General features: G+C 41.3%; 1 protein-coding gene across 1 annotated transcript in view; it reads right to left on the reverse strand.

Annotated features, from left to right (window-relative positions):
* Nucleotides 1-26,660, reverse strand: part of PIK3CA (phosphatidylinositol-4,5-bisphosphate 3-kinase catalytic subunit alpha) — a 67,587-nt gene that overhangs the window by 12,483 nt on the left and 28,444 nt on the right. The window contains exons 6-21 of the mRNA XM_083177714.1: nucleotides 23,183-23,428; nucleotides 23,015-23,100; nucleotides 20,401-20,506; nucleotides 18,988-19,140; nucleotides 18,744-18,878; nucleotides 17,920-18,044; nucleotides 16,936-17,017; nucleotides 15,138-15,302; nucleotides 14,263-14,366; nucleotides 9,889-10,060; nucleotides 9,307-9,413; nucleotides 9,096-9,217; nucleotides 8,327-8,405; nucleotides 6,367-6,537; nucleotides 5,645-5,762; nucleotides 5,137-5,288 (exon numbers count right to left, since the gene is read on the reverse strand). Of these exons, the coding sequence (XP_083033840.1) occupies nucleotides 5,137-5,288; nucleotides 5,645-5,762; nucleotides 6,367-6,537; nucleotides 8,327-8,405; nucleotides 9,096-9,217; nucleotides 9,307-9,413; nucleotides 9,889-10,060; nucleotides 14,263-14,366; nucleotides 15,138-15,302; nucleotides 16,936-17,017; nucleotides 17,920-18,044; nucleotides 18,744-18,878; nucleotides 18,988-19,140; nucleotides 20,401-20,506; nucleotides 23,015-23,100; nucleotides 23,183-23,428 (2,123 nt within the window). The remainder of the gene's footprint in view (nucleotides 1-5,136; nucleotides 5,289-5,644; nucleotides 5,763-6,366; nucleotides 6,538-8,326; nucleotides 8,406-9,095; nucleotides 9,218-9,306; nucleotides 9,414-9,888; nucleotides 10,061-14,262; nucleotides 14,367-15,137; nucleotides 15,303-16,935; nucleotides 17,018-17,919; nucleotides 18,045-18,743; nucleotides 18,879-18,987; nucleotides 19,141-20,400; nucleotides 20,507-23,014; nucleotides 23,101-23,182; nucleotides 23,429-26,660) is intronic.

Genomic DNA, 26,660 nt, shown 5'->3' on the forward strand with positions numbered 1-26,660 from the left:
TAGTGTAATCATTGTTCTCATTTTCCAGTTTCTGTTTCCATAACAGTATTAGGCTGCCAGAAAGCTAGCTGAGGCCGCTGGTTCTCCACCTGTTGTCAGCACAAGTCCCAGTTTGCTGTGCTAATAGCAGGACATGCCAGTACCTGCTAATGTACCACAGGCAGGCTTGGTGAGAATCTCATATCCCCAGTGACGTTTCTCAGACTATTTTAGGAAAATGTTGGCATTGTACATTTCTCCCTAGCTACCTTTATAGATTCAGAAGACTAGAACTCTATCACATTAACAGAAACTAGGGATGGGACATCGAAAGAAAACATCGGTCAAATGATGTTTTGCAACATTGGTTGCAAAACATAATTTAGACCTAAACATTGGTACTGTGAACCCGATGTTAACCGATGTTTCGATATTTTTTTTTAATAAACAGGTTACCAAAGCATATAATACACTAATAAGCTTCGGAGATGATAAATAATCCCTCTATTAAGTTTATCTTGTTGGAGGCTTAAGGCCCATACACACTAGAAGATTTTCGTTTCCAAAGACTTTGCCAAAATCTCTGATGGATTTATCTATCACCAAAGTAGTGCGTACACACTGAGCTATTTTCCCCCAAAGAGCAAGAGATTTTCAGGAGGCGAAAGACTTTGCTGAAAATCTTTCATATAAAAGGATATTTACATAATGGGAGGGGTTAAAATTCCAAGGGTGAGAGCAGGGGCCATTTTATTCAGTATATTTCTTTTCTTGGGGCCTGATTCATAACTGATTGCTGGGCTGCGTATATTCATAGCCCAGCGATCAGGTAAATGCTGTCCTGCCCAGGGAAATCCCGCCCATGTGCATAGCTACGATTTTACTTGCAGCCGTATTGCCCCTTACACGTTATGCCACACATCATAATGCCCATTACATGTTATACACACCAGTACACCTTATGTCACACACAGCAATGCCCATTACACATTATGCCACACACCATGATGCCCATTAAGCCACATACCATAATGCCAGGGGCTTCATGCTTGATCCCAGGGCCCTTCATGATCGATGCCATGGGTGGGGGTGAAGTGCTCGTTGCCACGGGGGAGTTTAAGAGCTGTGTATATATTACTGCAATATATATATATATATATATATATATATACGAAAAAGCAGCGTCACTCCAAAGGGCTTCAATCAAGAGAATTTATTATAACATGTGGTCGACACGTCCAGGTCGACGTTTCAATGCAACAGCATTTTTATCAAGACAGCGTGTGACCAGATACATATACCACACGCTGTCTTGATAAAAATGCTGTTGCATTGAAACGTCGACCTTGACGTGTCGACCACATGTTATAATAAATTCTCTTGATTGAAGCCCTTTGGAGTGACGCTGCTTTTTCGCCTACTACCTCAACTTTGCGGAAGGCACCCAAAGGCATATTACCACCCCCTTGATTGGTTTGAGTGCCGGCTCTCAGCCACATATATATATATATATATTGCATTATAAGTATCATTGGTGGCCAGTGGTGCTAATATATACATTGCTGGCATGTGCCAGCAATGTATATATTACTGGCTTATGTGTCATTGGTGCCCAGTGGTGCAGTAATATATACATTGCTGGCATGTGTCAGCAATGTATATATCACTGCCTTAAAACAACATCATTGGTGCCCAGTGGTGCAGTAACATATACATTGCTGGCATGTGCCAGCAATGTATATATTACTGCCTTAAAACAAAATCATTGGTGCCCAGTGGTGCAGTAACATATACATTGCTGGCATGTGCCAGCAATGTATATATCACTGCCTTAAAACAAAATCATTGGTGCCCAGTGGTGCAGTAATATATACATTGCTGGCATGTGCCAGCAATGTTTATATCACTGCCTTAAAAAACCTTCATTGGTGGTCAGTGGGGTTATGCTCCACACAGCAGGAGCAGGGAGCAAGCCTGTGAGCCTGGGGGTGGGGGGCTTTCTGCTGGGGGCGGGGCGTCCTGCCGAGCTGTATGTCCGGCCAGGGGAGTGGAGGAGAACCTGTCACTGTGCAGCAGCAGCAGCAGCAGCAGCAGCAGCAGCAGCGTTGGAGCCAGGAGAAGAGACAGGCAGCGTGGGGAGCGGGGAGGGGTGAGTATGAACAGGGGGAGGGAGCGGGCTGTCAGCTGGACTGAAAGACTTTCAGCTTTCAGTCCGGCTGCTGTACACACTTGGCGATGATGGCTGAAAAACCAGCCATCATCGCTAGGTGTGCTGGTAAAACCAGCAGATTGCCCACCTCGTTAGCGAGGATGCGGGAGCGCGCATCCTCGCTAGTCGGCAATCTGGGGGGCATACACACCAGGCGATTTTCATTGGAAAATCGCTCAAAACGGCCGTTTTGAGCGATTTTCAGCTGAAAATCGTCAAGTGTGTATGGGCCTTTACAGTTTATACACACAATGGATATATGATTCATGTTTTGTGGTAAATAAAATTTGTTACGGAAGGAAAAAAACATGAAGCATTAACTATCAAACCTTTATTGCAACAACTCACAATCTGCTATTTTTACCTAGATTTTTAACTGTAGCAACTTATGTTGATCATAGAAAATAACAAAAAAACTGTACACACAGTGCGACATAGAACATACTACATAGAACAATCACATAGTACATTGAAAAAAAACCCTTTAATTTAAATAAGTTTATCACGATTGTTTTAATATACAAAAACTTTGGGCCTAATTCAGAGGTGGATGCAGTTGCTCTCTCAAATCCACAACTTAAGTATAAAAGATGCAACATTGACAACATCAAACATCTGAGCAACCCTATTGTTGCTTAGAATAACCATCAGAACAAAGACGCTGGAGCCAGTGCAACTGCAAATTAATGTTTGAAACACATCTGCATTTGACAAACCAGCCCCCATCCCCTCCCTCAAATAGAAACTACTGTACCTGTCACTCAGTATCTGCGTCCACTGTTACTAATAAATCACTGCACATGTGCAGTGTGACTGACATTGCATTTCAAAGAAATAAACTGTGCAAATGTCTGCATCCACAACTGAATCAGGCCCTTTGTAAGGTGCTGTGATATGCTTGCTGCATAATAATAAATCAATTGATAGATTGTAAGCTTGCGAGCAGGGCCCTCATACCTTTGACTGACTGTAAATACCCAGTTTGTTGTATCACTGTCTCCTATTGTAAAGCGCAAGTGAATATGCTGCACTATATAAGAAACTATTAATAAATAAATAAATATGAAGGGAGTTCACCACAATGTCACTACTAGTGACTTTCATATTATACTGTTCATTCTAGCACCCACTATCTTTGAAAACCCTGCCTGGAGTGTCGCTGTCTGCTGTAGTGCTTCTAGCACAGTGTGGTCTGTATATCAGCACTGATATGCAAACCAGACCTGTGCTAGAAACACCACAGTAGACAGTGACAGTGACTCACTAACAGCACCAGTTGCAGTGAGGCAGGGGTGGGGCTGTCCTGTGTGCTGCTGCTGAATGGCTGGCCAGACTGTCTTTCACTGTCAGCTACCATTCACAGCAGCAGCACACAGCCACACACACATATGAAAGCCCAGCCAGCAGTGATACTGCCATGTTTGTTAATGTTTTTTATCAGTCTCTTAAGATTTTAATGAATATAAATCAAGGAGAGAGAGTGAGCTGGCTGCAAAAGCATTGAAAGCAGCACACATTGACACACAAAAGAAAAAACATTGGAAGATTGAGAAAAACATCGGGGGAGAAATCTAGCGATGTTGATGAAACATTGGATCCTCAACATAGCAGGGTTAAACATCGAACATTGGAACCATAAATCCGATGTTACCGATGAAACATCATATGATTACCCATCCCTAACAGAAACCCCAAAAAAAAAAAAAAAAAAGGAATTGCACAATTAATGCATGCACGTGAAACCATAAAGCTCACATACTGTATATATGTATATAACCATATATAAACTGCTCAGATGGTCTACTTAGACACATTAACTCCTGTGAATGTACAATGCAAGTACAACAAACAGCAGCACATTCATTTGTTCACATAATGGCATATAAACCTACGGCAGTAAGACCTACGTGGGCAACCATCATGAGACAATGGGATACTGCAGATGGCAGGGTGCAGAGGGTACTCATTTAAAAAAATATTGAGGATCCAATGGAAGTTAGAGTGGTATTGCTGTTCCGATACAAATATTGTTGGATGGGGACTGGTGATGCCTAAGCTGCCCCCTGTTGGTGAACATGCATTTCTATCACTATTAACACATATAAGGGCTTACCCACATATAGCCACTGCTTTATTCATTACTACCATCTCAGATTCTGATTTAGAAGCAAAACATGAAAAGCATTGCAACTTTGTATCTGGAACTATTTTCTTTTTTAAATGCAGGGTAAATAAAGGACACTTTTGCATGTACCCCACAAATACTAGACAACTTTATTTTTCTACTGCACTATATATTAGACGCATGGGTCCTCAAACTGCAGCCCTCCAGATGTTGTGAAATTGCAAATCCCAGCATGCCTTGCCACAGTTTTGCTATAAGGCAGTGTTAAAACTGTGGCAAGGCATGCTGGGATTTGTAGTTTCACAACATCTGGAGGGCCACAGTTTGAAGACCCATGTATTAGAGCTAGACTCCATTTTTTTTGTTTAGGCGCCTAGAAATTTGTCTACCTTACAAAACTGTGGGAATCTTCTTGGACTTCCAATAACTAGAAAGACCAGAGCTACAGTGCATCTGAAAAGTATTCATAGCGCTTCACTTTATGATTTACTATATGCAATTCATACCTTGTAAACCCAACTCATAACATGGAGAACTAGGTGTTATTCCAAGATCTGGGTGTTTGAAACAAAGAGGTTCCACTATGCAAGTTCAGGATAGAAGAGCTAGACTTTATGTATTAGTGATATAATACCACTATGTCATACTCAGTCACCAGGGGAATTTATTCTGAAATATATCTCCTAATGATAGTATATTAAAAAGAAAAATGAGAACACACCAATATTGGAGGGCCAAGTAATAAAAGGGTGATTTTCTATCTATTAGTCTATATCAGATGATAATGTGTAGGCCCTTGCAACATGATACACATCATGCTTACCTCTCAAAATCTCTGGTCTTTGTGCATTCTTGTATTCCCTTGCTGATGACAATTAAAAAGTCCTGTGTTAAGACAAAAGGTACGCGTTCCCGCTTGTATCCAAACTTCTTCTTTTTGTGATCCAGAAAGTGCCCAAAATCTATGTGAAAAAGCTGACAGAAGAAACACTTGCTACATTAAAGCCATAACTTTAAGGGGTTTAGATTTTATGGTTGCTCCCCCTTAATTCAGACCCCCAAATTCCCAAGAAACAAAGCAGATTTATGCTGGTGACAGGTATCTGGACCCATCCAACCATCTTTCTAGTGTAGACCAGAATGTTCTCTGTTCAGAGAATAGACTCTGCCCTCCTACACTATAAGCTCACCTCCCCGCATCTACAGGTAGGGGAAAAGAGTTGTATATTCGGAAGACCCTTCCTTCTATTATCTCCATGATGGGCTGGTCTTAATAAAGGGGAGATGTAGGTTTTCAAACAGAGAGCCAGCAATTTTCAATAAGAACTTACTTGCCCATTGTCTTTCACCATAATGTTGCTGTTGTGGCGATCACCTATTCCCAAGATAAAAGTAGCAACACAGTAACCAGCACAAGATCGTGTGAACAAGTCAATGGCAGCATCATACCTAGTACAAAGGAGACATAGATGGATTAAGGTGTACAAATCTTCCGATGTCCTTTCCACATACTACACACAACAATAGCATATCCTGGAGAAGGATTACACTGTGTAAGACTGGTGACCCTTGGGAACACACTGACACTGACACACACACACACACACACACACACACACATACATACACACATACACACATACACACATACAGATGTTCCTATATATTTTGCTGCAGTTATGATAGATCTCTGCACAAGGTATAGAAAAGAACAGGATAAAACACGACATACAGTTACTGCGCAAGGTGGAAAAGACTAAATGAACTGTATAAATAATTTATCAAAATGGCCCATGTAAGGAGCATTCAGTTACTTGACATATTGTATAAGATATACTTTCACAGTAAAGTGAACATGTCAGTCAGGTGGAGCGCCTCTCCGCTGGCAAGGGCATTCTGTCCATTCCTGGCGCTGCACGAGAGGCACTCCACCTGTAGGTATAGTTACAGAAATCTATGTATATGCTAAATTGTAAATGTAAATAATCATAGCATTACAAGTATTATCAAAACAGTTACAGATTGATCATCGATCAATAAACCTGCAACTCACGTTTCTCCTTTGTTTTTATCCCTGAGCCACTGATGTAATGTATGGCTGTTGAACTGCAGAGCACCTTTTAGTCCTCCCTTGCATTGAATTTGCATAATAGTATGAGAACATCTGACCACCTCAATGAGTCCTACACAATCCCCAATAGACAGGCACCCATACGGCAGCATCCTAAAAGAGAGCACAACACGATCAGAAATACGGTTTTAAAAAGGTAATTTACACACCACTAAATGATATATCTACTATCTATACACTCCTTTATTAAATGTACTATATTGGGTATTCCATTTCAGAGGCAGCTGTTATTACACTAACAGCACCCCCAGGTCATGCAATCCAGGTGGCTGAGTGTCTAGGTCAACAGCCAATAAGTGGACACCATATGGTTGACACAAGCAATAGGTCAACATGGCAATTGTCAACCTATTAAAAGGTCGTCATGACTTTTTCATGATTTAATTAATTTTTTGTACTTGCCAGGGACTCCAAATGGAAATGGAAGCATGGCGAGCCATGATATGGGACGCAGTACACTTATTGGGGACCACATGCTCAGGTGTAGACAACAAAAACCTGTGTGTCGACATTTTTCAAATGTCAACCTTGTGCATGTTGAATTTTTTGGGCTGAAGACGTAGACCTGGTCTTTGAGCTATACCACACACCGCTAGGGGTGGGGGTGAATCAAGAGTGACAAAAATGGCAAAATCCATGAATTTGCTGCAATTTCGCTGATCTACCTGGTTTTTGAAAATCAGCACTAAGCTTGAATAGGGATACCCAATTTCGCCACAAAAAATGGGCAAAAATTGCTGATTTCTCTCCTGGGATTAAATACCCCCCTATGCGAGTCCTGCCTGGTGTATTTTTGTGATCTACTCAATAAAATGTGTTTAAATAACCAAACCTGTACAGGCTTTTGCTCCCCTATACCCCGCCTCAGCCTACAACAGACAGCTATTGACAAGATCAAAGAGAGGGATGAGCTCCACCCAAATTCCTACTATCCCCCAAATAGAACAAGCGGTTCAACATCACCGCAGGAGTACATTACTCTTCCTCGGCCTCCAACCCGTTAATAAAGTGGTTTGGCTGGACTGAATACCTGACCTCTAGAACAGGCGGGCCCCCGTAGAGTTTAGATTCTAGTTCCTTGTCTATGTTTATACCTGACTATCATGGAACGGGCATTTGACCATTTGACCTTTTTCTACAGTTTAGTCTATGAATGCCAATTACTGAATTTGATTGATACAGTTAATAATTGAAATATTGCTTTGTGAATGAAAACTTAATTCACTGTGTGCTCCCCCTTTCCCTTATATTATTTTTGGTATTCTTTTTTACTTTTCTGTATTCTACAATTCTGTCCATTATTTTGTAAAACTAATAAAAATTAATGTTTAAAAAAAAAAAAAAAAAAAAAAAAAAAAAAAAGAGAGGGATGAGGATGTGGGACCAGGCACAAACTGCACCCCCGAGCCGCCCCCCCCCCCCCCCCCCCAAAAATATATAAAAAAGTCACACCCCGCGAGACTTAAATATGCCCTGGGCCCATAACCCTGAGCAAGCACAGAAAGCAGGACGGGGTATCCAGTGCCCACCATGAGCTCTGAAAAAGAGCACTTCGCACAGGTAAGATTCAAAATCCTATTTTCTCAATGGGGGACACTGGAACCATAGGATTTCTCAAAGCTGTCTCCTTGACAGAGTGCTCTCATGTTGTGTTTAATATCACTTGCCCAAAACTAGCATCCTAGAGGCGAAGGTGTAAAACTGGTAGAAATGTACAACACACAAACACATTTTTAATTTACAGTTAACGTTGTAAGATCTTTTTTTTTCCCCACTTGTTTACCTGTGGCTGAAGTTCTTTGGTGAATTAGTTGGACAATTAACACCTAAACAACCATAGACGTTCTGTTCATGTGAAATGAAAGCAATTTCAGCAACATACCGTAAATCAAGTCCTTGAGTTTGCCAAATGTTTTCCATAATTCTTAAGATTTGTAGCGTCAACATATCTTGGCGCAAGTCTATGGGAAGCAAGAACAACAAAAAAAAAAACCAGTATTGTCACTTACCAATTTATAGGAAATTTAATAAAAATGAATATGAAACAATGAATTGATCACTCCAAAAGAAAGACAGGTAATAAGATTTGTAGCAGTAGGAGAAAGCTTAAAATGGAAGACTGAAAAGAAAAAATGTGAAGATGGTCATGCCTTTCCGATTTCAGCGAGATAATGCGGCTATTTGGAAACTGTCCCACTATGAGCAGAAGTGTCTCATGGGCTGGGAGAACGACAGTTGGAGGAGCTTGTGATCACAACTGCTCTGCTCTCCAAAGCAGCCGGTGACCACTGAATACATGCAGGAAACTTGCGCACACAATCAAACAAAGCAGGGAAGTTGTTTGAGGAGCACTGAGCACACCCACCAAAATGATAAAAGCAGGTCGTGCAGAAGGCACCGCCCCCTTCCCTCAATGCTCTGCTCCTGTACCCAAGGCCCCACTCACTTTTCAGATGCCCTAATTGACACCTCCTAAACTTGGAAGGTGTGAGTTGGAGTTTAAGAACTTTGGATTTAAATTAGCTTAGTGCTACCTTTTATTCAAAACTCTGAATCAACATGAGAATAATGAAACAAAGCTCTTAAGGTGTTAAATTCAGTAGTCAACTAATACCATTCCTCAGAGGCTGCAGTGTAAGCATTAAACGTACCATCTCCATTTTTAAAGATGATCTCATTATTCAGAAACAGCATCTCCGACATAATATCTGGGTTTTCCCAGTTTAGCCACAGCGGCCTTTTTGCAGAGGACATTATTCTGCATTCTTCAAGCCTGCAAAACCGAGGATCATAGACCGGTCAGACCAGCGGGATATTTATACAATTGAAATTAAATTGGAAAAAAGCCATACTTTGTAATACCTGAGGTTTCCCAATTGGTGAGCAGGGTTGAGAGGTGAGGTAAAGCCTTGTAATGCATCCATGAAGTCTGGCCTCTTCATTTGCTCAACTAGAAACTTCATCTGCACCTAATAAACACAGCCATTATCAAAGGATTAGTAATAACCTTAGCTGCAGAAATGAGTAGGTACAGTACTATACATGAGGTGGCAAAGACTGTATGGTACTGATCTGCGGGGGCAAGGGGAAGTCTACAATCTAAGGAGGACCCTACAAATGAGCCATATGTATTCTTTTATCACTTAAACGTCCCAAAAAATAAATCTCTGCATTGCACTGCTAAAATTGATGACCCTTTGCACCAATATGGCAACCTACAGTATCAGTGATGCCACCTCCTTTATTCTGGTCTGCAAATCTATGTACGTCCCCATGTAACAGTTTCCTTTACAACCACACCCAAAAAAAGCACTGTTCTTCTGTCCATTACAATTACAAGTGTAGTCGCAAAAAAAAAACCCAGCACAGTTCATGTGACTGCTGAGTATTTTTCTCCCTAGGCAACCATGAAGGGAGATATCCTGGAAAGAGATCTGTGTTTACCTTGTGAGGCTCATCCTTCTTCTCCTGCTTGAGGATATCTGTGAGGTTAATGAGTTTTTCCATGGCCTCCACCTGTCGACTCAAATGCTTGAGGTACATCCCACATGCTCGGCAGTACGATTCCAGTATCAGTCCAAACCTCTGACTGACCGTCTTGTTGTGCATTTCTGACCTGATAAGAAATATTCACAAAATCCCAATATCTAAGTATATAAGTAATATTTTCAAAGTAGAACAGATTTGTATTGCATTCCCCTAAAATTACTTCGAATCAATTGACTTAAATATAAAAATACAAGACATAGGTGAACCAACAGTCATAACTACCAGTATATCTATATATCTCTATAGAGAGATATCTATCTATCTATATAGTGTATATAGATATATATACACACACACACACACACACACACACACACACACACACACACACACACACACATATATATACACCAAAAAATTTGGTCTCGGCACTCCAGCTTTCTTAATAGACAGCGTTGCGGTGCCCTCCAGGAACAGGTCGTTCAAATATAACTTTTTGTGGAACGGCGGCACTCATTAGTGAGTGCCGCCGTTCCACAAAAAGAGATATAGATATAGATATATATATCTATATCTCTTTTTAATAAACGTTTTTTGCCTATTATAACGTATCTGTTAGTTTTGTGTCTGTTTTGTTTCATTTTTATTTCAACGCTGCCTTGCTTTCAAGACTATCATCATGTGATCCCCACTTATGTACAGTATATTATGAATGATGGATATGTAACTGACAGAATTAGAAGAAGATTCTGTATAAAATAAATATTCTGGTCAAACAGTTTTGTGCCACATTTCACTGCAGGGCAAAATTAACATGAATGGCTAAATCCGATATCTTAAAGATTTTCATTTTTAGAAATGACTAAAACCCTATCTTTAAGCAAGTGTTCCTGTGTCTAAATGAAGAAAAGCCCATAAATACTACTTGCTAGTACTATTTTAGTGTTTGTACACCTACTGTAGCTATCCCAGAGAACACCTAAGCCTCGTCATTATATAATAGTATAGTACAGTACAGTTAAGGCCAAACACTGGGCATCCTTGCAACTTTTTTTCAAATAATTTACCATTCTAAAAAACAGATGATAACCGTTTAGTTTCAGAATTTGACTCTGTATAACCTTTTAAAAAAGAAAAGAAATGGAAATGACAAAATTCAGGACACCTTAATATTTGGTAGCAGAGTCAGTGGCCAAAAGGACAGCAAATCATAACTCCCTAAAACCATGGTGAAGTTCCTTGAAATGCTATGGGGGGTTGCAATTTCCTGTGATCATTGATCAGGGTTAATTTCTTTGCTTGTGCTATCCAATTATCTCCGATATGCTTTAGTGAGCCACAGTTTATCAGGGATTATGTTTCTCCTGCCTCAGGCAGGGGAAACAGATTCCAGAAAAAAACAGCCAAATTTTTGGAGGACAAAATATGTGACTGTTTCTCATGCAACACATACAAATTTCACCGATCCTGTTGTGTTTTTTTTTTGGGGTGACCTAATAAGAAAACCCGGGAAAAAACAAAAACATCGGGATAAAAAAAAACACAAAAAATGTCCTCTAATTGGATTCCCCCCATATTGGCAATTTGCTCTTTTCTTGTTTAAACAGCCCTCAGACTTGAAGGTCATCTTCTCCCAAATGATAACTTCAGAGATCTCCCATAGATATTATAGGGGAATTAGATATGGAATAATGGGAAATGCTGGATACTGTTGTTCGGTCGAATGTCTAGACCGGGAAGCAAAAGGTCGACATGGTCAAAAAGTCAACACCAGCAATAGTTGATATGAGTTTGTCACAATTGTTTTCATTCAGATAACTTCATATGTTATGATCCATGTGGACTACAATTGGGAATTATAAAATGTGCAGAACGAAGCGAGACACCATGTCTGATGCATGTCAAGCAAACTGAGCCATGCAAGGGTACTCATCATACCAACTGGATGTCCATGTTGACAGACACACAAAAAAACCCTGGAAAAACTCATGGCGACATTTTCCTGTGTCGATCATTTCCAGGTTGACCTATTGCTTATGCCAACCATTTTCATGTATCCAGCTTTTCACGGTTGACCATTCATGGGCGACCTAGTGATCCTCACCGGCAAACACAACTAACCTTTCTAGCAAGAATTCCAAATCCCGTTCTCGCTCTGCTTCTTATCCAAGCAGACCAAGAACGGGACAGGGTCACGGCTGTCGGGCCAGCTCGACAGCCATGACCCAACTTTGAATACCCCCCTAAATCTTAAATTTTGCCACCACAAAGATTTTAAAGAAGTCTTAGGTTACTCTCCTTACTCAGGCATCTGTCATAATTGATATAGCTCTACAATTAGACTTTAAGTCAACTGAATCCTTTAAAGGAAATGCTTATTACCGTATATACTAGAGTATAAGTCGACCCGAATATAAGCCGAGGCACCTAATTTTACAACAAAAAACTGGGAAAACTTATTGACTCAAGTGGGACCCTCACTCGAGTATAAGCCGAGGGGGGCTTTTTCAGCATAAGAAATGTTCTGAAAATGTAGGCTTATACTCGAGTATATATGGTAATCAAATTCCATTGCCTTATGAACATGTCCAGCTCTGCTATCCTGTGAGGTAACTAGGGAATGGTGGAGCACATGCTATTGGTGATTTGCAACAATATTTTAGGATATTACACCCCCCGTTTGGGGGTGTGGTGACACCTCTTAAATCTCTTTTTGACACCAGGCTGCAATCCTTCAGCGCAGACAGATATATATCCCATTTTTCCCCCCAGTATTTTAGGATATTCCCTGCACATACAATTCAGTGGGAAAGTCATAACAGTACAATCTTGGTTCTTCCTTCATTATAGAATTATTAATGCACTGTCATATTATTGTGGACATACCACTTGGCTATGGAGTCAGTATTTAATTTCAAAATGTGTTATGCGCTCTCGTCGCTGATTATACAGAAAGACATACCAGTATGACTTATGAATGTTATTTTTCTTTGATTTATTCCATTTCTTAGGACATGATGGACTTATAACTTAAAGTTCCGTATGGAACTTCAAAATGAACATCTGCTGCTACATGTGAATTGGCCCCTAAATATCAGGTCCCAGCTGTGGCAAGGCCAGCAGGATAGCCAAGTCTCTTGCTAAGTGACCAGACAATCACAGTCACATATAAACAGCAGGCTTAGTTGGAGCTGGGCCATTTAACTCTCAACAGCTCTGTGAGAGGTGCGCAAAGTATCCGCTAAAAATGCCAGCATCGTTCACCCAGTAAAATAAATTCAAATAAAAAATGTTGTGTAAAAAAAATTATATTTCCTATAAAAAGGTAAGCATTACAGGCCATCATGATGAATAAGAAAAAAATTCTTGCCAATTAGAACACCTATTTTGACAAATTCACTTGGCACGCAAAGGGTTAAGTGTTTTAGTATGAAATATGCTGAAAACAGTCTATGCTTCTGCTTTTTGCACTTTATTCCATAGTTCCATAGTTTTTTACTATGCTTATTGCACATCCCGAATTAAAATAACGGTACTTGTGTACTAGCACGGCGCCCATCGCATTGCAGACCATAAGGCATGCGATGCTATACAATTTTAAATTGTATACCATCGAATTGTATGGCATTGTATGCCATTCTATCGCATATACAATGGTATGCGATTTAAAATTGTATAAGCAACCTAATGGGTTTTCCCATGTTAAAAGTGGCCCCTATAAGTTAATTAAACGTGTTGGGTGCTTAGAATATGTTAAAAAGCACCCCCAACGGCACCCCCACTATCAACGCCAACCCGAAGCATGGCGAGCGTAGCGAGCCCGCGTGGGGCGGCGGTACACGTCCTACGACCTTTTCATACCCCCACTATCCACGTCAGCGTGGAGTTGATTTTATATAGTGTGGCGAGCGCAGCAAGCCACCGAGCCCGAAGTGTGGCGAGCGCAGCGAGCCCCGCGGAATACATGTAAAGTAATACGCGTCCGCTCGCCACACTATATATAATCAGCTCCACGCTGACGTGGATAGTGGGGGTATGAAAAGGTCATAGGACGCGTACCGCTGCGCTAGCCACGCTTCGGGTTCATAGTGGTGGGGGTGCATTTCACATTGTAAGCCCCCATTAGGGTGCTTATACAATTAAACATCATATAGGGGGCTTATACAATTTTAAATCGCATCCCAGTGCATTGGGTGTATGCCATGCGACCAAATATCGTGGGCGCCGTGCTAGTACACAAGTACCAAAATAACTGTGCTGCTCATTAATCTACTGATAAACTTTTGTGCACAGAGAATGGAGAAATACAGTTTCTATTTGTAAACCTACTTTAAGTGCCAGAAGAAGAAGTGCCCAATTCTTTGATTCGTTAGTGCCTTCTTCAGTAGAAACCTCACCAGTAAATTGTCCAAGTATTGCTCATACTTTAGAACCTGCTCAAAAAAACAGACAAAAATAACAAAAATTGATACACAACGGCCACTCTTGTACAGAAATCTAAATCAATAGGAATATAGTAGTAACAAATTTAATTCAGTTAAGATTTTTTTACCATTAGACATATTTATTATTGCCCAGGTGCTTGTTCAGTTCTAGCCGCATCTAGTAGCTAAACCAGAAATTCCTGCAATGGAGGTTATGTGCTGAAATCTGCAGGCAGTGAAACCTTTTAAAGCCACACTATTTCTTAAGTAAAATATTTCACGGATGTGCCCCCTGTTTTCTGCATAACAATTAAGCTAACCAACTTTATAATATAAGAGTTGAAACAGGAGGGGAAACTAGACTGGAGGGCTTGGCGGGAGGATGCCAAACCCAAGCCGCAGTATAATGATTGCAGAGCTGGTCACCATAGTCAAATCTTTAACTAGATGGCTGTGCAGCTAAAAACAGATTACATTCAGGTCAGTTGTTTCCTTTAGGTCATTGAACCTTTAGCAAATTGGTGTCACTCCACTGCAACACTGAACCGCATTATAGAACGGACCATCAGAGTGATGGTATGATATAAACATCAACAGTTAAAAGTCGTGCTTTGCAGTAAATACAATCTAAAAATTTTGTTTTACATTTTGCATTTGCTATACAGTAACATTTATGACGAAACAAAAGTATAACATTTCTGCAAGACTAACATTATAATATTTCTGCTAACATACAAAACTGAAGGTACACATGGACACAAAACAACTCTAGGAAAGTACCTGTACTAGCTGTATCAAATACTGTGACAGCTTGTCATCTGACAAAAACTTCTCCAGGCATGTCACTGCAAACGAGCGTACTACTCGGTCTGGGTAATTAAAATCTAGCAGTTCCATTGCTTGCTCAGGTCGGATTGCAGGCCAATCTTTAAGCAGACAATACATCTATAATGTGGGAACAATGAAAACATTAAACACATTTTATGAAACCCAACATTTACTTAGCCCAGGACTCAACAGCTTTTTTTGTTTGTTTTACAATCTCATAGTAGCTAACAAACATTAGCCAGGAGAATGGTTAACCTTAATTATACACAGCGCACCAGGCAAACATAATAGAATTCATAAGCGACATTGCCATTCAGCATCAGTATTAACCCTCCATCAATAACCAGCCATCATGTCATCACTAAAACTACACAAACATACAGAAACAACTGGATGGCAGACTAGGCCTATCTATCCTGGCCTTTATTAACTTCTCACCCACCATACTTCTTAGAAGACCACAGATTATACTGTATATCTTTTCCCTGCAAAGTACTGGCATGCCACCACTGAGCAGGCTTAATCATAGAGTAACTCATCTTTGATCGGTTCCCCTCTGTGCTAGGTTCAATTTAGTGGTAAACAATGCTGGGCCATAAACAATGTCTTTTGGGGGTCAGTTAGGCATCGAAATACATATTACAGAGCTCCCTGCAGCTGCATACACTAAGCCTTCTTATCCAAGTACAGCACAAGAGAAGAGATGCGCTGGTTCACACAGGGCATGTTTCCCCAGGAGTTACATGCCCAATTGTTAGTCACCTTAGTGACCTTGTGCTCAAGGCTTTTTTGAACCATGAATTATTCCTTATAAAAAACCCAAGTGCATTAAACCGATTAATTCTAAAAAACACAATAGAAAGTTTTTTCCCTATTCTTAAGCTCCTTCAGATGATTTCATTGTATTTATGAAACCAGAGAAAAAGATTGTCCAAAGGTATAAATCCAAGCTGTTTGTATGCAAATGTAAGCACTGCAAAGGACACGGCATAGGTGTGCCTCATCACAGTGCACCAAGTTACTAAGCCAGTGGTTCTCAAACTGTGTGCCTAGGCACCCTGGGGTGTCCTTAAACCCTTGCAGGGGTGCCACGGGTTGATGGGTCTGGACCAATAAAAATTAGTTATGAACCTTGTAATAGGCAAAACCAGTGCTTGTGGATGCAGGTCATAAAAATTATGGACATACAGAAGCTAAACTTGTCCCTCACTACATAATATAACCTATAGAGGACATTTAAACAATTTTATTTGAGATATTTTTTTCTTAGTTTCTCAATAAGAATCTTTTGGCCTAGGAGTGCCGTAGATAAAATTCTGATCCTATAAGTTTGGGAACCACTACTAAGCTATGTATTCCAGCATTATAAAGCGGATAACTGTAAAGCAAGGCATTTACTAATAGTTACATGTACTGTATGTACAAGTCAATAAACCAGGTCACCTGAAAATCCACAAACCGTGTAAGTGTGCATCTGAATTGCAGTTCATGAGGACTTTGTTTATACACAACATGGCAAAACCATTTAAAAAGCAAGAAACTCATAAAAAGTATTTCCAGATACAGTCTCTTATGTTATGGTAAAAAAATACACTCCAGACCAGTTGGAATGTATATCAAGTGTTTTTTAAAAAAAAAAACAATAAGGGTTTAAACTGACTCTAAAATAACATGTATGGCAGGTATGAGATGGGATTGGTAACAGCTCCGAACGTATTATTCCTGGGTATAAATGAATATAATACACTACCTGTGAAACATCATCCCTGCAATTCCATTTCACAGCTAAGAGCAGCTTAGGAAGAATTTCTGGAATATTCCGAGAATAATGCCTGCAATGTAAAATATAGTGGAAATCAGGCTAAACAAAATGACAATAGCTTAATGACAATTATGTCATAAATCCAGACATGAACAAAGCCCTTATATGGAAAAATCACAAGTGCCACGCATTCTAGACAATAGATCCTTTTCCCTTAACAATACAGGACAAAATGAAAATTAATTAAAAGGCTTTTATTTCAAGGTCTTCTTTTCAACTGCAGATTTGATATGAATATGACACCATACAATAAATACATGGTTTATCCATAACTAAATACAGGTAGGTCTGCTGGGGGACTAATGTTTGTTCTTGTGGGTTTATGCCAGTCACCCACTGCAAATGACCCAGCAGAATCTGGAGTGGATTCAGAGGTGGTTGCTGTAGAGCAGGGGTGGCCAAACCGGTCCTCCAGATCTACCAACGGTCCACATTTTCCACATCACCTAGCTGGTGCACAGCTGCAGTCAATACTAACTGTCACATTTTCAAACATGCTGCATTCATTCCTACTATAGATCCACAGGTTGCCTGGAAAACATGCACCGTTGGTAGATCTTGAGGACAAATTTGGCCAACTTTGCTGTAGAGTATACCGACACAGCAGAAATAAAAATGGGCACCTATTCAATGCTGTCTTTCCAGACAGCACTGAAGAGGATCTTGGAAAAATGGACCCATGTTGCTGAGAACAGCCGTGGAATGTCGAGATCATGGCCATATCTCAAAGACGCATGACCGTTTCTCGTGTACTCATACCCTTTTTGTCGTCTGGCAGGCGGGCATTGAACCCTGCCTGCTGAATATCAGACGAGCAGGCCAAGAACGGGCCAGGGTCACGACTGTCGGTACTTCCTTATTTCTTAGTACTTGCAGTTGTTTGCTCAGACCAATAGAGAAGATAAACAATACCTGTGGCTCCATAGGAACTCTTTTTCTTGTTCAGTTATTTCTGAAAGTGGGTCCCGAGTAGATATGGCTTTCAGCTGTTCTTTATCACTTTCAAGGACTTCATTGTCTCTGGCAATTCTGCTAGTCTGTAACATCAAATTGCCATATCAAATTAAAAAAAGGTAATACTATAAAACAAAAACGGTCCTTCCTAGTGAAAATACTGGTTTTCTCTGGATATTATTAGTTGTGCCTCACGGCAGGTTTCCAAATACAGATGTGTCCTCCTACATCTAGCCTATGCCAGTCAGCAAGAAAATGCCTGGTCTAAGTGAGCCGCCCAGTCCTGTGCTACCCCGCTAATGTTTGGGTCTTATTTTGTAGAAAAGAGACTAGGACACACAAGAAAACTGCAGATTAACTTAATATGTTGCTATATTGTAGCAATTCATAAACAGAGTCTGATGCTGGGTACACAATAGGAAATTACCAGCACCACCAAAATTAAATATACCAGTGGTGCCGCTTGAGTCACAATATAGTTCCTACACACTGACTGATACCGGTAACAGTCACTGACCTCACCCACCCTCCTCTCTGTACATGCAGTCATGGACTAGATAGTCAAGACTGAACAAAGTTGGACGCGAGAAGATTTTCACGTAACCTGGAGCTGTTTGGTGTGACTTGAGCAAAGATGTAAGAGTATATATCTGTACCAAACATTTTGTAGGATGAATATAAAATAGAATATAAAAACAACCTATTTATAATATAGTAGCCTTTTCTCTTTAACATTTAAAACAAAAATAGACCAAATTTGCTCCATAAATATAAATATTTACCTGTCCAGTATGGCTGTAATTGTATCCCATTTCTCGATCTAAAACCTTATTTGCGTGATCTTCTATTGCCAAAATATCTGGGAACTTTACAGGGCTACTGAAACTGTCAAATTCTAGCTCCAAGCAGGGGGTTTCCTGAAAATAGTACAAAAGCAAAGAGCATGAAAACATTGCAAACAAACAGGAGATGTTGCAACACAAAAGTTAAACTATGGCCAAATTGGAACAAAAGGGTACGTGTTACCTTGTTTGGGTTGGATCCTGTGACACCAATAGGGTTGAGCAAGTCTTCTAACCCATGAGGTACAGGCCATAAGTTCAAGGCCATTTTCCCAGAAACTAGTGTATCCGTGTAATCAAACAGGTTAATATTGCCCCAGGCTAGTGGGCAGTGCTCCTACAGAGAAATAGAAGGAAACACATGGGTATTTTACACAAAACAAAGAAACCGATTTCACCAGAACTGAACAGCCTCAAGACCTTGTTTCAGTACTTCCATCCAGCCGAAGGCCTCCATGACAAAATAAGGGAAGGGAGGGGAGGGGAGGGGAGAAAGCAGTAACAGCCAACGGTACAAACATGGAATTTGCAAGGGGCTGTTTTTTTTTCAAAGGAAAGTGGACCGAATTTTTATTGTGGGACGGATTTTCCGGCAGAATTCAGTTCCTTGCTATACAGAACAGTGCTAGCCTGTGACACCAACATTTTAAGTGTGACCCCCATCTGTGCACCCCCTGATTTTGCCGCTACCAGGCTAGAATAGCTACTGCAGTTAGTATTTGGGGTGACATGCTGTTTTGGTTTTGCAATTAACCATTACGTTAATGAGAACGATGAATGGTGAATTTTCACCTTACACACTTAAATTGCATGATACAATATAGCCTATTTACTCCCACACAAACACTTTTTAGGTACTGTACAAAGCTATTGGTACCTTAACATAGCTGTAGCTCTACATCCTATTTAAAAATGGGACTTTTTTGTATCCAAATTAAGTCTGCGTTTTTTTTTTTTTAACAGAAATTGTGTCCAATTTCGCACCAGGCCACTTCTGGTTATTCAGTAAGCAGCCATTAGGAGTCATACACAGAAGAAGCTGCTGGTCCTATCTTTCAGTGAGGAGAACTTTGCAACTTTATGCAAGTTGGACTCCACATATTAGGCTGTATCTGCGGATGTAGAATTTGATGAATGCTGACTAAAAAAGAAACAATGTGCCAGTCTCTAGCTACAAATCTCTGCACCTAGGATTTGTTGCTGGTCATAGTAAAGCAAACCTTTATGGTGAACTGCAGTCTCTAGGACTTGATGAGGCACTGATGGTATGAATGGTATGCGGGGCATGAACATCGACTCCACTTCAGTGCAGCTGGTTAGGACAAAATCCTGAATTACTTTATGTGTGTGTAAAACATACGTAAGCTAAAACAAAATCAATATCTCATCGGGTCTAAGATGTGAGGAAGCTATAAAAAAAAAAAACACAGGGTGCCCATTTTTACCACCATAATCACTGAATTGTAATAAATCCTTGCTCAGTGTTGCTTAGGTCATAGAAGGATTATACTCCCGGTATATCATGGTTTGTCAGGTTTGGGCTGGGAACCATGAGTCAGTCTGTATATTTAGGATTATGTTGTGTAGAACTACTTACTTCTTTAGCTCCTTTTCGTCCCTTCACCGAGCAGATGGAAAGACAAAGACGAGCTGCTCTGGGCAGATCAGGGATGAACATGTCATACAAAAGCCACTCACTCCACCTGTGAGAAAACATTTACACATAGTATGTTATATGGAAACCATAAATACAGTATATGTGTGCTTTATCACTAGGGTGGGTAATCCATTATTCACTAACATGTAGGTTTGTTTTTTTACTGTGATTTTTTTGGGGGGAGGTATCCAGTAAAGCCCTATTTTTTGTCCCCAAAACATTTTGCCTTACCCTGTGTAAATACAAAGGGTCCATGAAAAGCCACAGCCCTGTGTATTTTCGTGGAAAAAAGGCACTTATAGGGGTTCATTACACCTGCCAGAGGAAGGCAAAACAAAATCCTTGATAATACCAGACATCTGGGCTAATTATTCACCATAAATTACCTGTCCCAAGTGTGTAGAATGCTTGTAGGTCTACCATGGTGTGCATATATAGAACCAATTATTAGGGGCTCATTAAACACTGAGGAGTAGAGGTATGATTAAGTGTTATTGGTTAGAAGTAGTACCTGCCATGTAAGAAAGCTGTTCTCATCGGTACTGCCATCTACAAGATGCCTCTGCCTCTGGCTGTGTTGGAAACTGGCTTAAAGCTATATTACTAGCAAGAACTTGCATATGACCAGGGAGCCAGCCAGGCAGTGAGAGACTTATGTGATGTGGGAACTGTAAGGGATTGCCAGTGGGCAGTGTGTTCACTTCCCCACTTTGGCAAATCAGATGTTAATATATCAAGAGTGTTTCTTCCTACTTTGACAAAGCAGGAAGGATTATTGTAACACTATAATACATCTTCCCCCAACACATAACAAATGTCACTCAGTGTTCTCTGTGTGCCCTCTTATTACATATGGTGCGCTGGCTGCTAACATGGAGGTGAATGATTGTGAACTCATTGCTTAGGAACCTGCTGCTCCCCTATGTCTGTGATAAGACAGTAGAACTGGGCTATGGAGGTCACTCGCCTGCACCACACTCCCATGTGGCAGCAAACAGTCAGGATATTTGGGTAACTGCCTTAAAGGGGAGGGAAGTATGTGTAGTGGACAGACTTTGCTTCTGCTTATAGTCATTACAGTTCTATTGTAGATTTAGGGCTAAAATTACCAAATGCTCAATTCTCAGTGTTTTGGCATAAAAATCTAATATCATATGCGAAATATGCCTAGATTTGAACTTATTTCACTTGTATTTGCCATTTTTAATTTTGCTGAAAACTGTGCTGCTTCGTAAATTTAGCCCAGACTTGCTACGAAAGTACTTGCATGCATAATACGATTGAGTATATGGTAAGAAAAAAACAAAAAAAGTAATGTTGTGGAGGGATAAAACTGAATTGTTATATAAAATAGTAGAGATAAAATAAAAATCTATGTTGACACTGGAGTTGTTATGAGAGAGAATAGCTAAAACCAGAGGAAGCACGTGTGTTACCTAGGGACACGGATCACAGAAGTTTAGATTTTGAACACAATTAAAAAGGAGTGCAACCTGTATTAATTTAGTTTTACTTCAGCCATGACCATACAAGGCTGAACTTCCTCAGTCATGGTCACATTTGATGCCACCAGTTAGAAACATCACTGAGTGGCTGCCTGGAGATAATCTTCTAGGGCAGTGGTCAGGGAACTCGGTCCTCATTACCCCACACAGTGCATGTTTTGCTGGTAACCCAGCAGGTGCACAGGTGTACTAATTACTCACAGACACATATTATAAGGTCCGCAGGTGGATTTAATTATTTCACTTGTGATTCTGTGAGGAGACCTGCAAAACATGCACTGCGTGGGGTAATGAGGACCGAGTTCCCTGACCATTGTTCTAGGGACTGCCAATCTCAGAGGGTCCTCCATGCACCTCTACACCCTTGGGTGCAACCCCATTAAGTCTCCTAATCAGTGCAGCTTCAGAGGCTTCACTATATACAGGAGTATATATTACATAAAGGAGCCTCATCTAACATCGGCTGTGCCAAACACTGAAGAGGAAATACAGTAACTCCCCAGGGCACAGCACAGGTGTCACTGCAGTGTCAGGGCCCTTACTGGCATAAAGTCACCAGGAGATGACAGTGTGCAAGCGGAGACCGTGCTGAGTGGACAGACAGGTAGAACCGGACCCACTCTGCTCCCAGAAGGTTTAGTGTGAGCCTTGGCTCTCCCTCTCCTGTTCCCTTACCTGGCAGTTATGCAGAGCGGGCATCCTAGGAAAGTTTGAAAGCCAGGAGCTGCTGAGCAGCGGGACTATAACCCAGCCATCCAGAGGTGAGGGTGCTACACTCAGCCCTTCCCTGCAGCACTCACAAACTGCAGTTGTAGGGGGAAGGAGACTGACAGGCACATGGGCATGCAGGGCTATACTGTGAGAGACATAGGAGATTGACACAGCAGTATGTGGGGCCACCCCTATTGCCCCGCTCTTAATCCGGCCCTGCAGTTAAGGGCTAATAAGCCATTCAATAAAAGGCAGTTAGCAAACACAAAATGACATGTGCCTATGACAGAAATCACCGCAAAAGGACTTAAAAATCATAGCATGATAAATAAAATCACCTTGGATTTGAACAGGGAACCCTCTGAGTGTTGACATTGTCACACAATGGCTCAACTCCATGGTAAATACCAGTTCGGACATAGATCTAAAGCAAAAACATATTAGGTTTGTACATACTTCTAATGTCCATGGAATGAAAAGCAAATGACTGCATGCATGAAAATTACCTTATCAATATCTCGAATGTTTACATTGACATATGTTGCACACAGAATTTGTATCCTTAAAGTGCTGTTGATGGCCCATAGAGATTTAGCAGAGGCTTCTCCATTCATGTACGGTGTTGCTGTTGAAATCCGTCTAGAGTAGGAGGGCATTGTGAAAGTGTCAACCGGAATCTGGTTGTATAAGCTGTCTTTGGCCATTAACATTAAATTGGGCATCCGACCAAGCATTATGCAACTTCTTATATACTGAAACAAATAAAGAATATGTAACTTGCATACATTTGCAGCAGACAGTGTGGTCATGTAATAAAGTCATTTTTTGTTGTTGTTATAAATGCAAGGCTTTCACCTCTTTCTTATGGTTTAGCACAGATGTCCTCAAACTATTTAGCTCTGGGCCCCCATCAGACAATAAAAATAATTACAGGACCCCAGCAATTTACTCAGGCCCTGAGGAAGCTAATCTGCGAAGCGCGTGCCGGCTAGCGGTGCGCAGGCAGATGTTTGCACTGTTTGATATTTTCTTTACCTAATGTATTTTGATTATGTGTTCGAACAGTGACATGCCGTAGCAGCCCTTGTGAAGGCTCCTACTCACCTCCAGCAGTGTCTGCCCACCTGGAGGCAACTCCCCCGGGTCAGTGCACTGATAGACCCAGGTGGCATACTACTACCACTACTGGTCTATCTCTGCAGTTATCCCATGTAAGGGTCCACATTGCTTTCAGAAAGTTTGACTCCACGTTGGGCACCGTGTTCATATATACACAGGAGAACCCACACTGTTGTCATAAGCTATAATATAAGTTGTCACTCCACTAGAGCAGGGCTGGGCAACACCAGCCCTCCAGATGTTGTTGAACTACACATCCCAGCATGCCTTGCATCAGTTTCAGCATAGCCACATAGCAAAACTAATGCAAAGCATCCTGGGATGTGTAGTTCATCAACATCTGGAGGGCTGGTGTTGCCCAGCCCTGCACTAGAGGGATCCTCCTCGGAGTAACAAGTGAATTATCACTACACACACTAGAATTCATTGCAGTGCGTGTTGATCCCTCCTATATGACTGTGACCCCTATGTGTGTTGACCCTACTATATTGCACCTGTGAGCCTGCGACAGAGAGCAATTATTCAAAGAGGTTAATTAAACCCGCTCTCACACTAAATAAACTGGCCTGACAGATTATACATATTTCTGTTCAGACCAGGTACACACTGTTTGAACCGGATTTCCTACTGATCACTCAATTGCAACATCTGCCTGCCACCTTAGTTTTAAATTGTGTAAATCTCACCCATGTCTGTTAGATGTGTTTTTATAATTTCACAGTTCTTAATCTAAACTAATAAAGGTTACATTTTAATTGCTCTTGGTGCACCGATATAGGACATCTCCCCCTCTTTTTCTCATTTCCCCTAGCAATTTACTACAGAATGGTCGCCACACATGTGAGGTCAGCAGACAGCACATACATGGCAGCATTGTGGAGGCACAACATGACGGGAGGAGTCTAAAATAAGAAAATTCAACAGACTCCTTGATTCACTGACTAAGTTTTAAAAAAGTAATCAGCCTTATGGTCAGCAACATGGAGTGGCGACCCCATGCTGAGAAGGCCGGGACCCACTTTGGGGTCAGGACCCACAGTTTGAGAACCGCTGGTATAGCATATTTGACTATACAGGTGGAGTTCCCCATATACAGAATTCTTGGGACAAATGATTCTGTATTTTGGAACATTTGCATCCCATACTGCTATATGTTGGGGATGGGACTCAAATCCTAACACAGAATGCATTTGTATCAAACACCTTATACACATAGCCCGAAGGTCACGTTACACAACAACAAAATAATAATAATAATAATTTTGTGCATTAAATAAAGTTTGTGTACACTTAAACCATCTAAAGGCAAAAAGGTTTCACACAATGGGGTGTATTCAGTGTTGGTCGTTAGGTCAATTCTGTCTAAAACAGCATATTTTACGCCTGGAAAAAAAGTCTAGATGAATTGTAGTATTCACTATCATTTTTTCTAGACAGTCTAAAGCATTTCACCTGTCAACTCTTTTCGTTTGCCTCGCCTGTCTAAAGGAGTCATTTAGACTTTTTTTTTCACTTTGTCTAAACTCCGTGATGTTAATCTGATTTAGCCTATTCAGTGTGTGATTGTCTAAATGGATTCTACAGTTTTCAGGCAGGCTTTAGACAAAGTGAACTAGACAATTTCTTCTGTCGGGACTGCTCTACAAAACCTTAAATATTATTTTATTTATGTAGTTTTTGACATGAATCGATGTAATTTATTTTCATTTTGTTTGTAAATATATTTTGTATGTTTATTATTGCCCATATGAATATATTTTGACTTTTATAATTATTTTTTTTACTCTACCCAGTGTAGTGGTCTGGTGCTGGGTGAGTGTAAAACTTTATATTTTTCTTCAAACTCCCCTGCTTCGTTCATGTAAATGCAGGGGAGTTAACTGGGCACCAGCTGTTTTAATTTTACTGTGTTCCCCCCTCCCTGCTGGGTACAGACCTGTCCCCGGAGTGAAACTCCGTCTGCCCTGCATGATTTCTGCTCACACACTGGCAGCCAGCCCCCCGGCTGCTGACACAGCGTGACCCGGTCCCGGAGCTCTGATGCAGCTCACACCAGACACCCAGAGGCTATTACTGCGCTCTGCTGTGTCCCCCCCTCCCTGCTGGGTACAGACTCCGTCTGCCCTGTATGATTTCTGCTCACACACTGGCAGCCAGCCCCCCGGCTGCTGAAACAGCGTGACCCCGTCCCGGAGCTCTGATGCGGGCATGCATCTCACCTCACCTCAGGCTCTCCCCATGGTCCCCCTTTGCTCCGGGCTGTGTCAGCAGCCGGGGGGCTGGCGGCCAGCGTGTGAGCATAAATCATGAAGGGCAGACGGAGTCTGTACCCAGCAGGGAGGGAGGGGGGGGGGGACACAGCAGAGCGCAGTAATAGCCTCTGGGTGTCTGGGGTGAGCCGCATCAGAGCTCCGGGACCGGGTCACGCTGTGTCAGCAGCCGGGGGTTGACTGCCAGCGTGTGAGCAGAAATCATGCAGGGCAGACGGAGTTTCACTCCGGGGACAGGTCTGTACCCAGCAGGGAGGGGGGGAACACAGTAAAATTAAAACAGCTGGTGCCCAGTTAACTCCCCTGCATTTACATGAACGAAGCAGGGGAGTTTGAAGAAAAATATAAAGTTTTACACTCACCCAGCACCAGACCACTACACAGCACCTCTCCATAAAGATAATGGCAGAGGAGTGTGGGTGTGACTGGCCTGCAGGCGAATTGGACATGCCCCCTTTCGCCTCATAGGTGTTTTAACTCCTGGAGGCGTTCCGCCCTATATTCATTGTGAATACACTAATTGGTGAAAAGCTGAAACCAAATACGCCTGTCTAGCTGATGTAAAAGCTAGAACAGGCGGAACTACATCAGCTAA

The sequence above is a fragment of the Crinia signifera genome, chromosome 3, assembly GCF_055691185.1.
Source record: "Crinia signifera chromosome 3, ASM5569118v1, whole genome shotgun sequence".
Classification (NCBI taxonomy): domain Eukaryota; kingdom Metazoa; phylum Chordata; class Amphibia; order Anura; family Myobatrachidae; genus Crinia; species Crinia signifera.